The following is a 14,952-nucleotide window of genomic DNA, read 5'->3' on the forward strand; positions in this document are numbered from 1 at the left end:
CTTCTTGTCCATTAGACAGTTAAACATGCTGTGAGTGTATATTGTAGGGTGTTCTCCATCTGGTCAAGAATAGTGACTGGTGAATTTCATGTTTATTATATTCAAAACACCAGTCACAACAGGTTTCGGAGAATCTTATTTCTTTCAATGAGGAAAGAAGAAAAAGAAACAGCTGAGAAGATAGGGAAAGGAATAAAACATTTCTGCTGATAACTGTCAAAATCCAGAACCTGCACAGTTATGGACAAAGCAATGTCACTTCTGGAAATCCCTCATAAAGAAATGCCGGCAAGAGACAGCAAACATAAGAGGTACAATGATTTCCATTGTAGTATTACTCGAAATAGCAAAGAGATAAACTATATGGACAAACGAGGGAACAGTACACAACATATGCTTTAAAATAAAGTAGATCCATGTGCACTCATGGCTTTCCAGGTGGCTCAGGGGTAAGGAATCTGCCTGCAAAGCAGGAGACACGGGCTCGATCTCTGGGTCAAGAAGATCCCCTGGAGAAGGAAATGGCAACCCACTAAAGTATTCTTGACTGGTAAGTCCCACGGACAGAGAGCCTGGTGGGTTACAGTCCGTGGGGTCACAAAAGAGTCAGATATGACTTAGCCCCTAAACAACATTATGCACTTCTGTAGAAAATTCTTAATATCAATAGATTACACTAAAAAAAAAGACAAATTGTAAACAATACATCATATAATTTAACTGTTCTAAAAAAATTAAAACCAGCTATGTATATTTTACATGTTGGTTTAGATATAAATACATGCATACATATAAACTTTTTTCATGTTGAAAAAAATTTGAAAAGGCATACATAAAATTTATGAGTGCTTCCTTCTGGGCTTGGGAAATAGGTACTGAAGTAAAGACTTAACTTTTGAAACCTGTTCTGTGTTTCTGAAAAGCCACCTCATAGGATTGTGGTGAGAATTAAATTTCATGCATGAATAGTGACTGTAGGGTTTCCCAGGGGTTCAGTGGTAAAGAATCCGCCTGCCAATGCAGGAAACTTGGGTTCGACTCTTGGGTGGGGAAGATGCCCTGGAGAAGGAAATGGCCAACAAATCCAGTCTTCTTGCCGGAAAATCGCGTGGACAGGAGCCTGGCAGGCTATTCCATGGGCTTTCAGAGTCAGATGTGACTTAGCAACTACACAGCGACAAAGTGACTGTAAAACTGTTGGTTTGCAGAAAGCACTAAATGCATTTTTTAATAAAAACTATTTAAAAAAAAATACAGGTGCTTCATTTTAAATTTTAAAAATAAAACAAACAAGATAAAATACAACTAGGGCAGTGGTTATATGAATTAGTACCAGGGTTATGGGACAGTCTCAAGTCTTACCAAACAATTGCTGGGGAAGGAGCAGAGATGCGGAGAAAGGGTTACGGGGATCAATCGCGCCCCCTGGTGGTTGACTGCCGCCTAGCCAGAATGTGGATAAACAAAGAAAACGATGCATCTACCTTGATTTCTCACTCTGGGGAGAACTGTTGTAGCATCCTAAGGTCTTTTACGCCCATGACCTTAGCGTCCTTAATCTTCAGACACTACTTTTGCTTTTATCAGTTAAGTGGTATGGGCAATCCAGCAGCAGTACTGGTTAAGCCTATGTTTCTGCTCTCTCCGCTAGATTTTTCCCTCCTGGCCGCGTACAAACAGGGTCCCCTCCTTCCAACCTCAGTCTCAGCATTACCTCCTTTATGCAATCTTTTCTCACTTTCACAGGTGATAAGACCCTAATGAGAAAAATTAGCTGTATTGAGCAAATGTATGTAGATATACTGTGTGTGTGGATTTATTTACATATTATATTCGTGTATATTTTTCAGTAAGCTTCCCTGATGGTGCTAATGGTAAAGAGTCCACCTGTTAATGCAGGAGACGCAAGAGGCACGAGTTCCATCCTTGGGTTGGGGAGATCCCCTGGAGGAGGCCACAGCAACCCACTCCAGTATTCTTGCCTGGAGAATCCCATGGACAGAGGAGCCTAGCAGGCTACAGTCCATGGGGTCGCAAGAGCTGGGCACAACTTAGCTACTAAACCATCACCATGCTTGGTTTAATTCTCTGCTGTTGGTCTCTTGAAATTACTGTTCTTTACCAAGGGCCATGTATTTTCATTTCACTGGGCCTCATGCAACATAGAACTTTCAATTAACACTTATGACTCTATATTGTATATGTGTTTTCAGGTAAACTTGCAACTCTATTGTATATAATTATTATTCTAGATGAGGAAAAGGCTTTGATTGACTAAGGAACTTTTTCAGGGCCCCACAGCTGGTGTACTGTACACTCAGAGCCTGCCTACTGGCTGTAAGAATTTCTCATGTACATCAGGATCCCTGTAGGGCCTACTGAAAGTATAGATTCCTAAACTGCAGTCCAGGATTTACTAAAACCTGATTTTTAGAGGCATGGTCTTGGAATCTGCGCCTTAAGTAACTCTTCCACTGGCTTAGAGAAGAAAGTCTGTATTCAATTCATCTCCAGTCTTAGAACCTAGCATAGGCCTTCACTCACAGCAGTCACTTAATAAAGGTCATGCGGATTAATTAGGCTTCTGTTGTGACACAGCTGGTAAAGAATCCGCCTGCAGTGTGGGAGACCTGGGTTCAGTCCCTGGGTTGGGAAGATCCCCTGGAGAAGGGAAAGGCTACCCACTCCAGGATTCTGGCCTGGAGGATTCTCAAAGAGTCGGACACCATGGAGTGACTTATTCACTCACTTATGCTGATTAAGTATCGTTCAGTTACAGAAAGACCAAGTATTGCTTTTGTAGAAGAGCACCAGTGTTTTCAATTCCAGAGCCTGGAGAATTTTACACAAAGAAGGTCTCATCAGCAGCTGGACTATGGACATTTTTGCTTCCCATTTAACATTCGCATAGAATCTCTGGATATAAAACCTTTAAGATGGTGCAATTTGTAAGGTTTCAGAAGATCTTTTCTGGCCAAAGAATCAAAATCACAAATACACAGTGTTGTCAACTGGGTATTATTCAACCTGATATTTTGTATTGGGGATTTGATTCTTGAGCTCAGAATTTAACAAATTAAATACTTTGCAGACTTGGAGGTCAGGAAGAAACAAAACACATCTAGAATGTTCATGACCAGACGGAAGCCTATATAGTCATTTAAAAATACTAGAAAAAAACTTTTAACATAAAAAAATCCTGATAATAGATATCAAAGATTAAATTATTTTACAGAGTGATCTTAATTCTTTTAAAATGTATGAGTATAAAAATATATCAAATCATGGTGCGACTAAGGATAATTTATTAATTTAATGTAACTTAAATAGGCTTCTTATTCTTTTTGATTAGAAATAAAACAAAACTCTTTATCTTATTTGCAAATGCTTTGTTGCCTTAGCTTAGGATTCCAGGAATCATTGATTGCTTTCTCTCACTCATTGCATCATAAGTCAAGATGCTAAATTCTGTCAGGTCTGCCTAGCAACTGCATCTAACCACTGTCGTCTCCTTCCTATCTCTACTATCAATATTTTAAGTGTAAACGTTTAAAATAGCTTCCTCTATAGTTTCTCTGCTTCATGTCTCATTTCTTCAATGCATCTTTCACAATACCAGCAGAATCACCTTCCTAAAATATGTAGCAGATCATTCCCCCTCACTTTTCAAGACAATGAGAGCTGAAAAGTAAAAACAAACAAGAAAAAGCAGCATCTTTGAAACACTATTTGGAAAACCCAATGTCACATTGCAGAAGGAAATGGCAACTCTTGCCTGGAAAATCCCATGGACGGAGGAGCCTGGTAGGCTACAATCCATGGGGTCGCAAAGAATCAGACATGACTGAGCGACTTCACTTTCTTTCTTTCTACAGTTCCTTTTGGAGAGGGAAATGGAAACCCAGTCCAGTGTTCTTGCCTGGAGAATCCCATGGAATGGGGGTGGTGGGGTGGTGGTGGTGCCTGGTGGGCTGCAGTCTATAGGGTTGCAAAGAGACAGACATGACTAAGCAACTAACACACACATACACAATGTCACATCTTAGGGTCTCTATTACTTACTAACAAAAAGGACGTGGGTGTTTGAAGCAGGGAGCGGTAGCACCCTTCCTGAAAAGCTTCCCTCAACTGGCTGTTGCTGATGGAGACAGGTGAAGCCTTGCATCAGGCCTGCCTCTTATCTCATTCCCCAGTCACACGCCTGCTCTTGCCTGGGCTCCAGCCACGCCTGAGATGACCCATCACCCCCAGGTAGACAATCTTCTCGTGTCTCACTTACACAGTGTATTCTTTCAATCTGATGCCCACTTGAAATCCTGGTTCAAATTCTACCTTCTCTGCAAACTCTTTCAACATCAGGATTAGTCATCTCACCCTCCAGCTCCCTCCAGCTGAATGTTCACGTCCATTGCAGCTGTTGCGTAATTCTGTCAGCTTTTCACCCTTTGCGGATGCATCTACCTGCTCCACTGGAATGTGAGTTCTCACTGACTCAGAGGTATGCTATTTATGTTTTGCCTAACAAGTGATGGGGTGACCAAGTTTGTGATCCAGTTTGTGGAGGAGTCTGGTAAAGAATCTTCCTGCAATGCAGGAGACCCCAGTTCCATTCCTGGATCTGGAAGATCCACTGGAGAAGGGATAGGCTACCTACTCCAGTATTCTTGCCTGGAGTATTCCATGGACTGTATGGTTCATGGGGTCACAAAGAGTCAGACACGACTGAGCAACTTTCACTTCCTCATTTTAGCACCAGAAGACCTGATTCAGAGAAACTTTTTAGGGCAAACCAAGCTGTACAACACAATGCAAAACCTGTAGAGGGTTATAAAGTGTCACTGAGATACTCAAGAACTTTTGACTAGCTTTTCTAAATGAATCTCTAAAGCTTTCTTCACTGTGTGGATCTTAGCCTATGATTCTTGGTTGATGTTACTGTGAAGTATTGAAGAGTATATTTCCTTGGTTATCCTACATTGAGAAAATTTATTTTTAAAGATTAATAAAACTTAAAGCTGAAAAAGTTAAATTAGTATTTTGAATATTAAAATATTTTAATCAGAGAGCTAATCTCAAAAGATAGAAGTTGAAATGCTGCTGGAAAGGGCTGAGTAGGAGGGAAGGAAAACAAAAGAATCCAAGCCTATATTATACAGTCTCTTCATTAAAATGCTATAGGATTCACTCCTTTGTTTCACAGCACTGTGTATAATTATAGTACACAAAACCTCCAGATCTTCCTGCGATTAGGCACTTAAAAATATCCATCCAGATTTTCAAAGCAAGTTTCACATATACAGTAATTATATCACACGAATGTACAGTTCTTGTACATTCATACTGTATCTATCATACCACTTTAAATATAGACCGTTTCTATTAGGGTTGGCTTAATCATTTTCATAATGATACCCTGGGAATTTCCTCATAGGGCGGGAAGTAAGCCTACCTGATGGCAGTTCAAGGTGCTAGATAGACACTTGACTTTGCAATATTTTTTAAAAGAGAAGTAAGAAAAACAGATTCAGAACTACTGGACACCTGTCCTACACACATACACCTTTGTTTTGGTAATGTATCTCCAGGCACTAAAAGAAATCAGTCCTGGGTGTTCATTGGAAGGGCTGATACTGAAGCTGAAACTCCGATATTTTGGCCACCTGATGAGAAGAGCTGACTGATTGGAAAAGACCCTAATGCTGAGAAAGATTGAGGGCAGGAGGAGAAGGGGACAACAGAGGATGAGATGGTTGGATGGCATCATAGACTCAGTGGACATGGGTTTGGGTGGACTCTGGGAATTGGTGATGGACAGGGAGGACTGGTGGGCTGCAGTTCATGGGGTCGCAAAGAGTCAGACACGACTGAGTGACTGAACTGAACTCCAGGCACTGCTGGATGCTGGCACGTCACATGAATGGTGGGACAAACCATGGACTGAGATTCAGAAGACCTAGGCTTTGGTGTGATTCCTTTGGTCTCCAACAAGGGGATAACACTTTTCATTGTAATTAACTGTGGCTAAAGACTCACGGGAATAATTGTGAAAGTGACTTCCAAGTCATAACGTTGGGGCACCATAATGGGACATTTTCAGTTAGGGGTGCCCATCTGAATAACCCAGGTGCTTTCCAAAATACAGGTGGGCCCCACTCCCAGGTCAATTAGGTCAGAATCTCCTGGGATAGGGATCAGGAATATACTTCTGTTCTAAAGGCCCACAGATACTTCTGATTTATTTGCCTTTTGACAAACTGTGGAGTGAGTGCAAGACCATCAGCTTTCTAGAATGATGGACCCACACCAAATGCTTTCCAAATCTCTTAATAATGCTCTCACTTTGAAATACACATTGATTCATTGAGCCTCCGTTTCTCTAATTTGAAAACTGGAGATATAAACACTTCTTTGCATGGTTCTGGTGCAAAGATGCAGGTAAAACATCTAGGTCTGATGCCTGATAAGAAACCTACACATCTGGGGTCTGATAAGTAACTTAAATACCTGCAGATCATAAGACAGAAGGGAGTGTTGGAGACCGTGGCTAATTGGGGAATGCAAGCCTTAATGAAACATATTTTTTAATATTACTGTAAAGACTACCCTGGCCACATAAAACACATCTATAGGAATGACATCTGGTTTTTAGCCCTGACATACCATTCAATAAATAACCAATCCTCAAGTACCATACATGAATTAAATATAAGACATAAAATCCTGAATTGTCTGAAAGTATGTTTCTATATGCAGGTGTAGGATGTATATATAATATATACAGGATTATATATTGATTCAACAAATATTCAGTGTTCATTATTTGCTAATGAGTCCAGATAGAGATACTTAAAAGAACTAGTTCAAAGAGTTTACCGTCAAGAGAGAGAGAGGAAGAAGATGAATTAAAACACGCCCATTACTAACAATGCGAATACTACCAAAACGAGGCTTCCGTGTCCATTTTTGCATTAACATTCTACCCAGGTATCTGTGACTATCTATACATACTTATACACAGTTTTTAAATATCACTAATGACTAGAAATATTTTAAATTTTAAGTATTTATTTTTAGAAACAGTATATTTTAACTAGATCAATATGATATGATATTTAACTAGATAAATATGATATAAAATATGATAGTTTGTTGTGAAATAAGAAGTCTTGCTGAATTAATCTAAGGTTCCTTCCAGGTTTAAGATTCTATAGTTAGAAAACAATCAATCATGGAATCATCACATAAGAGAAACCACTGACCAAATGCCTCAGCGTCATTCTTAGAGTATTTCTTAACATATTGGGGAAAATTTCCATCATGTGAGATCGTCTCTCAACCTAAAAAGTACAAAACCTGGCAGCTTTCAGATTTAATTAAAATTGGACTTGCCCTCTGTCTTCACCACAGGTCAGCTTTTCTGCACTCACCTAAGTCTGAGCAAAATAATTCTGCACAGCCTACTGCTAACATTTATTTCAAATCACTTTTTAGTGGTTTGGGCAAGTTCTTGCTCTTAAGTTTTCATTTCCTCTTCCTTAAAACGGTGATGACCAGAACTGAGTAAGACTTGTCTCTGAAGACTCCATAATCTGACTGGAATTTTCTTCCGTAGCCTCCCTTACCCATCCCGCTCCTCTTTCTGCACAGCCTGCTCCAGCCAAAACTGACCGGTTATTACTCACTCAGCGTCCTTCCCATCGGCATGCTTCAAACCCAGCCTTCTCCGGAATCTCCAACTTCTACTCCATTTCCAGCCTTGCCAACAATGTCGGCCCTTCTGGGAAGCCTTTCCAGAATCTTTCTCAAAGAAAATGCTTGGGCTTTGGACTGAGTCAGACCCAGGTTCATATCTGATCTTCATTCAAACTAGTTGTTTATCGGTGGATTCTTTCAAAACGTCAGCATCTATACCTTGTCTATAAACAAAATCCCAGACTACAGCACTGTTAGGAGGCTAGATTGCACAAACAGGGAACACAGGCGCTAACAACACGTCTCAGGTTCATCAGTGATTGCTTCCTGCCTTGAACTACGATCATTCCTTCTAAGTACTTACTGGATCGTTATTTGGGAAAGACAATTTGAGCTGGATCCCTACTCTCATTCTTTACACCAAAATACATTTTACATGAATCAAAATTTTAAATGTAAACAGCAACAAAAGAATGGAAGAAAAGACAGGTGAATTTACTGATGCTCTGGAGTGAAGGCTTTTCTAAGCAGGACACAATAATCAAAAGATTGTACAATAAAAAAACTGATGATAACTACATAAAAAATGTCAATATACCTACAGCAAAAAAATTAAAATAAAAGTTAAGTTATATCAAATGGACGAAGGGCTAACTTTCTTAATTTATAGAGTCCTTGTATATCAAGGAAAAATGCTGCATACTCTAATAGGAAAAATACACAAAGAATTGGGTCAGGTAGCAAATATACATGACTAGTAAGTGTGAAAAGATATTCCTTTTTGCTAATAAAGAAATATGGAAAGTGAAAGTCAGTAGTGTCCGACTCTTTGCCACCCCATGGACTGTAACCTGCCAGGCTCCTCTGTCCAAAGAATTCTCCAGGCAAGAATACTGGAGTGGGTAGCTGTTCCCTTCATTCCCTCTCTCCAGTGGATCTTCCCAACCCAGGGATTGAACCCAGGTCTCCCACATTGCAGGTGGAGTCTTTAGCTCCTGAGCTACCAGGGAAACCCAAGAATACTGGAGTGGGTAGCCTATCCCTTCTCCACGGGATCTTCCTGACCCAGGAATTGAACCGGGGTCTCCTGCATTATAGGCAGATTTTTTTTACCAGCTGAGCTACCAGGGAAGCCCATAAAGAAATTAAATTAAAGCAAAGAGATAGTTTTTAACCTATTGTTAGGGTAAAAATTAAAAAGATAATATCTGATGTTGGTAATGGTGTAGGGGCACAGGCTTTCTCATGCACTGTTTTGGGGGTACAGATTGGTGCTACTTCCGTTGTGTTCAACTTAGCAAATTTTCTAAAATAAACAAAGGGACATTCCTTTGACTCACTCCTTGCACTGCTAGAAATTTAGCTTAGAAATAAATTCAAGACCTACACTATAATGAGTTAGAGCTAGTTGCAAACTTTTTGTAATAGAAAAAAAAAGTTATTTGTTAATCAGTTCAGTTCAGTCGCTCAGTCATGTCCGACTCTCTGCGACCCCATGGACACCAGCACGCCAGGCCTCCCTGTCCATCACCAACTCCCAGAGTTTACTCAAACTCATAATAATGCCTGATAAACTGAGTTATAATGTCTACCAAACATGGACTTCCACATAGTTATTAAAAATGCATGACGTGGATGAGGATATTTCTAACAAATATTAATGGAGGAAAACTGATGTCATCTGTATGAATTGAAATGTGGGAGTAGGGTGGGTTGAGTTTGTATCAATATACATACACACAGTGCAATTTTTTTTTAGAAAAATAATAAGTAACTGAGAAGTGCTTACTTTTAGGAAGAACTGTGTGGGGAGGAAGGGGATAGGTGGAATAGAGGGATATTTTTATTATAAGCCTTTCTCAACCAGTCTATGGCCTGGATGTAGTAATCATAGCTGTATATTAATCTAAATTATATGTACATGATAGACAGCTCATCCTTTGTGGGCATTCATTCTCAGCTTATCAGCTAAGACAACTGAAGGGGCCCAAAGTTTTGAGCACTGGATATAGTTTGTTAACTAGATTAAGAAATACAATTTACTACTGTGTAGAAATTCAAACACTTTTTAGAAAGAAGGGCCTTCACACCGCAAGACTGGAACCACTGGTGACAGAGAGGGATAAAAATAAGACACGTCTAACTATGATGGGAGCTCCTTATTCTGTTGAAGGGGTAGGTGTGACTTTAAGAAAGATCTGTGATATTTCAACCCCACCTTGACAAGCGATCTGAAAATGTGGCGTAGTACCTACCTTCAGTTCCAACATCTGGAAAGTTTCAAACATCAGCAGCACTTATCACTGCTTAGAATGAATGACCTAATCATGTTTATAAGTAAATGAAATAAATAAATGAAATCTATTTTCTAACAGTGAAAATGTGGCTCTATGCTCTTCCCTGGTCACTTAGACGGTAAAGAATCTGCCAGCAATATGGGAGACCCAGGTTCCATCCCTGGGTTGGGAAGATCCCCTGGAGAAGGGGATGGCCACCCACTCCAGTATTCTTACCTGGAGAATCCCATGGCGGAAGAGCCTGGTGGGCTACAGTCCAGGAGGTCGCAAATAGTCTGGGGACAGAGTGACTAACACTAAGATAAGACACGCTTTTATCAGTTCTCAGATCTGAATGCATTCAAACTTACAAACAGAAGTGGTCTTGAACTTCAGGCCAGCCTAACCCCACCTGGAACTCTTAGGGGTCGCTCGCACAGTTACCCTGGGGAGGAGCAGGGCCCCTGCTGCCACTTACGTCATGTATGTGAAAAAGGTGCTTAGCGGCTCCAGGGAGTGATTCCGGAAATACTCAAACTCTCTGCAGAGCTTTTTCCTCATCTCCGTGTCAATAACAGAAACAGTAAGAGGAGTGGCTTGATTAGCCAAGAAGTTCCCATAATCTGTGGTCTGGAGATGAATTTTCAGATCTGAAATTAAACAAAGCACCAGATCAGGTTAAATTTGGAACATGCATGAAAAAGCTTTACAACACTGACTGAATTTGCAGTAACTTTATGATAAATGCATATTTATTTACTGTTTATTATTTATTTGATTGCACTGGGTCTTCGTTGCTGCGGTGATGTTTCCTGCTGCAGAGCACAGGCTCTGGCGCATGGGCTTCAGTAGCCCCAGCCCCTGGGCTCAGTTGTGGCTCGCAGGGCCTGTGGCACTCAGGCTACAGTAGCTCCGGCCCGCGGGCTCAGGAGGGGTGACTCGCAGGGCCCGGGGCACTCAGGCTTCAGTAGCTCCAGTCTGCGGGCTCAGGAGGGGTGACTCGCAGGGCCCGGGGCACTCAGGCTTCGGTAGCTCCAGCCCGTGGGCTCAGGAGGGGTGGCTCGCAGGGCCCGGGGCACTCAGGCTTCAGTAGCTCCAGCCCGTGGGCTCAGGAGGGGTGGCTCGCAGGGCCCGGGGCACTCAGGCTTCAGTAGCTCCAGCCCGTGGGCTCAGGAGGGGTGACTCGCAGGGCCTGTGGCACTCAGGCTACAGTAGCTCCAGCCCGCGGGCTCAGGAGGGGTGACTCGCAGGGCCCGGGACGCTCAGGCTTCAGTAGCTCCAGTCTGCGGGCTCAGGAGGGGTGACTCGCAGGGCCCGGGGCACTCAGGCTTCGGTAGTTGTGACTCAGGGGCTCAGCTGCTCTGCAGCATGTGGAATCTTCCCGGATTAGGGATGGAACTCCGATTTCCTGCACTGGCAGGTAAATTCTTATCCACTCTTCCACCAGGGAAGTCTGATAAATGCATATTTAATTATTACTACTTTATTCAGTTCAGTTCAGTTGCTCAGTCATGTCCGACTCTTTGCGACCCCATGAATCACAGCACGCCAGGCCTCCCTGTCCATCACCAACTCCCAGAGTTCACTCAGACTCACATCCATTGAGTCAGTGATGCCATCCAGCCATCTCATCCTCTGTCGTCCCCTTCTCCTCCTGCCCCCAATCCCTCCCAGCATCAGAGTCTTTTCCAATGAATCAACTCTTCGCATGAGGTGGCCAAAGTACTGGAGTTTCAGCTTTAGCATCATTCCTTCCAAAGAACACCCAGGACTGATCTCCTTTAAAATGGACTGGTTGGATTTCCTTGTAGTCCAAGGGACTCTCAAGAGTCTTCTCCAACAGCACAGTTCCCTTAATATAAGGTCTACGTAAGATTTAGACTTGCATGTTAATCTCTAAAGCAATAAAAGATTCAATGTTAATGCAGGTAATCAAAAACAACTTTTAATTACATATGAACTCTAGAATCATTGAGCACAGTTGAAAAGAACATTAGAAACCACCTAGTCCAGAGATTGCAAATTGGTTTTAACTGAGCCACTATTTGGAAATAGTGCTAGGAAAACTGTTTGAGGATACTAAGCCTCCATCCCTGCTTGATGGCAAAGAAAAGTTTATTACTAATATTTACCCTACAGATGAAGACATTGAGTTTCAGTGGGTCTAAATGGGTTTTAACCTTTAAAAAACAAAGATCCAATCCCATCACTTCATCAAGATCATGTTGTGAAATTGATTCAAAGCCAGTATCATACCTTTAAAAAAATCTGTATTTTATTACCAATCAATTAAATCAGATCATCAATTATTCTGTTACTTAATTCTGTCTCGTGGAATTATTTAACCTCACTCATCTGAATTTCAAAATACCTGGATAATACTTCTGGAACACCTCCTATTCCAGGATATTACAAAGTCTTAATATGTTAACTCCAAAGAGACAGTTCCAATTTCTTAGTAGTATCTTTTATCTTTTGGTTCCTGTGTGGTACCCAACACATAAGTGTCTCAAATATCTGAACATCAGAAATGTCTTTGGCACCATCTAGCACATGACTGGAGGCAATAGAGCATCCTAGACTTTATTGCAATTTTCACTGAAACATTTATTGAGTATCTATTATGTGCTGTTACCACAGGAGACAAAACATATTCCTCATCTTCAAGCAAACTCATAATCTGGTGGAAGAAGAGGCACGAAAAAACAGATGATGCAACCAGCTGAGTTCAGGAATACAGATAAGAACCTTGATTTATGGGAACATAGAAAACGACTCAACAGATATAAGTTTGGGTAAACTCCAGGAGTTGGTGATGGACAGGGAGGCCTGGCATGCTGCAATCCATGGGGTCGCAAAGAGTCGGACACAACTGAGCCACTGAACTGAACTGAACTGAGAAAATGAGAGCAAGACTCAGAGGGATGAAAGCAAAACAAGCCTAGGAAAGTTTCCGGAAGAAGGTTAAGCCAGAGATGAGCCTTCAAGTGCTACGAAAGAGTGCAAGGAAGGCATTCCATGAATTTGTACAGGTGGGGAGGGGCAAGAAATTCAAAGCAGTTCAGTGCTGTTGAAGAGCTGAGTGGGAGAGAAGGAGGGGTAAGAAATGAAGCCAGATAAATACGCAGGGGCTGTCCCCAGGAAGATTTGGTGTGACATTCTTGATCCTGAGGATAACAGGGAGCCCTGTGGGTGATGAGCTAATCACTCTGGTAGCTGATGCAGGAGGGGGCATTTGCAGTCAAGTGGTTCTTGAGTCTCAGCAGACAGGCATTCTTCAGGGTCTGGAGTAGATCATGCATCAGAAATGCTCTTCATCTGACTGACCGCAGAATTTATTTGCTCAATTATCTATTTAATTAGCTTAACTGAAAAAAAAAAAACATACTCTTTTGCCATGTCTTTTATTTTGACAGTTCAGATTTTTTACAATTTGACAGTGTGCAGTCTCAGCATGGAGAAATATTTGCCAACAGGAATGACACAAATGGTATTTCTTCCAAAACCATGATATATGGCTCACGGGACATATGTTTCTCTTTCAGCTGCCAGTGAGATGCTGAAATTAAATGTCTCAGGTATTTCAGACTCTGCTTAAGCAATCTTGTAAAACTGTGGTTGGTGGACAGTTTAAGATGGGGACCCTGGAAATCAGAACCGAAGAAAATCTTAGCTTGAAATATCTGCTCTGAGTTAATATCATTATCTTTCAATGATAACGATCATGCTGATAGTTTTGGGGTCACATGTTTTTCCTCGAATTTGCCCAAGTGCTTATGTAAACGTGTGTGCCTACATGCTCAGTCGTGTCCAGGTCTTTGCGATCCCACGGACTGCAGTCCAATAGGCTTCTCTGTCCATGGGACTTTCCCAGGCAAGAATTCTAGACTGGGTTGCCATTTCCTGCTCCAGGGGATCTTGCCAACCCAGGGGTAGAACTTGTGTCTCCTGCGTCACCTACATGGGCAGGGTGATTCTTGCTGAGCCACTGGGAAGCCATGCTTATCTTAGTAGGTATGTGATGAATAGAGCTTTGTGGTCAGATACATTTGGAATAAATAAGCTTTCTAACTGCAGGAACTGAAAGCCTTTAATACATTAATTTGAATGATTTCTTTGGAAAGAGTTTGGTACAGAACTTCCCAAGCCACTGGAAAACAATGCAGCCTCCCACAGAGCACACTTTGGAAAATTACTCTTTTTTTTATCCAGAGTCGTGTTGCAAGTGACACTTTTTCTTTTTTATTCAAATGAGGAACTATGAGATCACTGCCAACTAAATCCATTTTATCTGTCCCAAACACAATAGCACAACAGGAACAGATTCAGCTATTATAGCAAATATCCGAGTATGTCACACAGAGTGTAATAGCATATATGCGTATGTGCCTGCATGCGTGTACAAAGAGTCATAATGTAAAAATGCTTCTTCTGTGGGTTGCAGTCACTGGGTTCAGGGAATTAGCTGAGATCTCTTGACTCGTGAGGCAGGAAAACTCTCTGGTTGCTATCTTTTCTCTGTTGGTTTGTCGGGTAGTTCGTTTTTCTTTCCTGTGCAGCTTCCTGTTGGCACTCTTTAAAAATGAATGTCCAGACGGTTCACACTCCAGGTAGGTTTATGCCAAGGCAGCACCTGTACTTGTGAAGGATGCTATCTTTGAGCAGCCCCCTACCTCTTCCCCACATTCTGCTTGATGCTGAACTTATGGAAATTACCTGACCTTTCCAAACTCAGTTTTCTCACCTTCAAAATGGGTTAGAATGTATGCTTTTTGGGTTACTGTGCAGCTTTAAAAAAGATAATGTAGATGAAGACCTTTTTTGCCCCCTTACTTATACCTATCTCCTTCCAAAATAATTTGATTCGATTGGCTGACTTTGATTTTTATTCCCTAAATCAGAATTTTCTTAAATAATATATTACCATCATACTTTACAATTACTTAATTTGAATAAATCTATCACTATTTTTAAAGCCAGATGC

General features: G+C 41.4%; 1 protein-coding gene across 1 annotated transcript in view; it reads right to left on the reverse strand.

Moving 5' to 3' along the window:
* The window catches only part of ATP6V0D2 (ATPase H+ transporting V0 subunit d2), a 56,346-nt gene that overhangs the window by 31,669 nt on the left and 9,725 nt on the right, over positions 1 to 14,952 (reverse strand). Inside the window, exon 2 of the mRNA XM_019974131.2 lies at positions 10,447 to 10,618. Within this exon, the coding sequence (XP_019829690.1) occupies positions 10,447 to 10,618 (172 nt within the window). The remainder of the gene's footprint in view (positions 1 to 10,446; positions 10,619 to 14,952) is intronic.

Source organism: Bos indicus, chromosome 14 (genome assembly GCF_029378745.1).
Source record: "Bos indicus isolate NIAB-ARS_2022 breed Sahiwal x Tharparkar chromosome 14, NIAB-ARS_B.indTharparkar_mat_pri_1.0, whole genome shotgun sequence".
NCBI classification, from domain to species: domain Eukaryota; kingdom Metazoa; phylum Chordata; class Mammalia; order Artiodactyla; family Bovidae; genus Bos; species Bos indicus.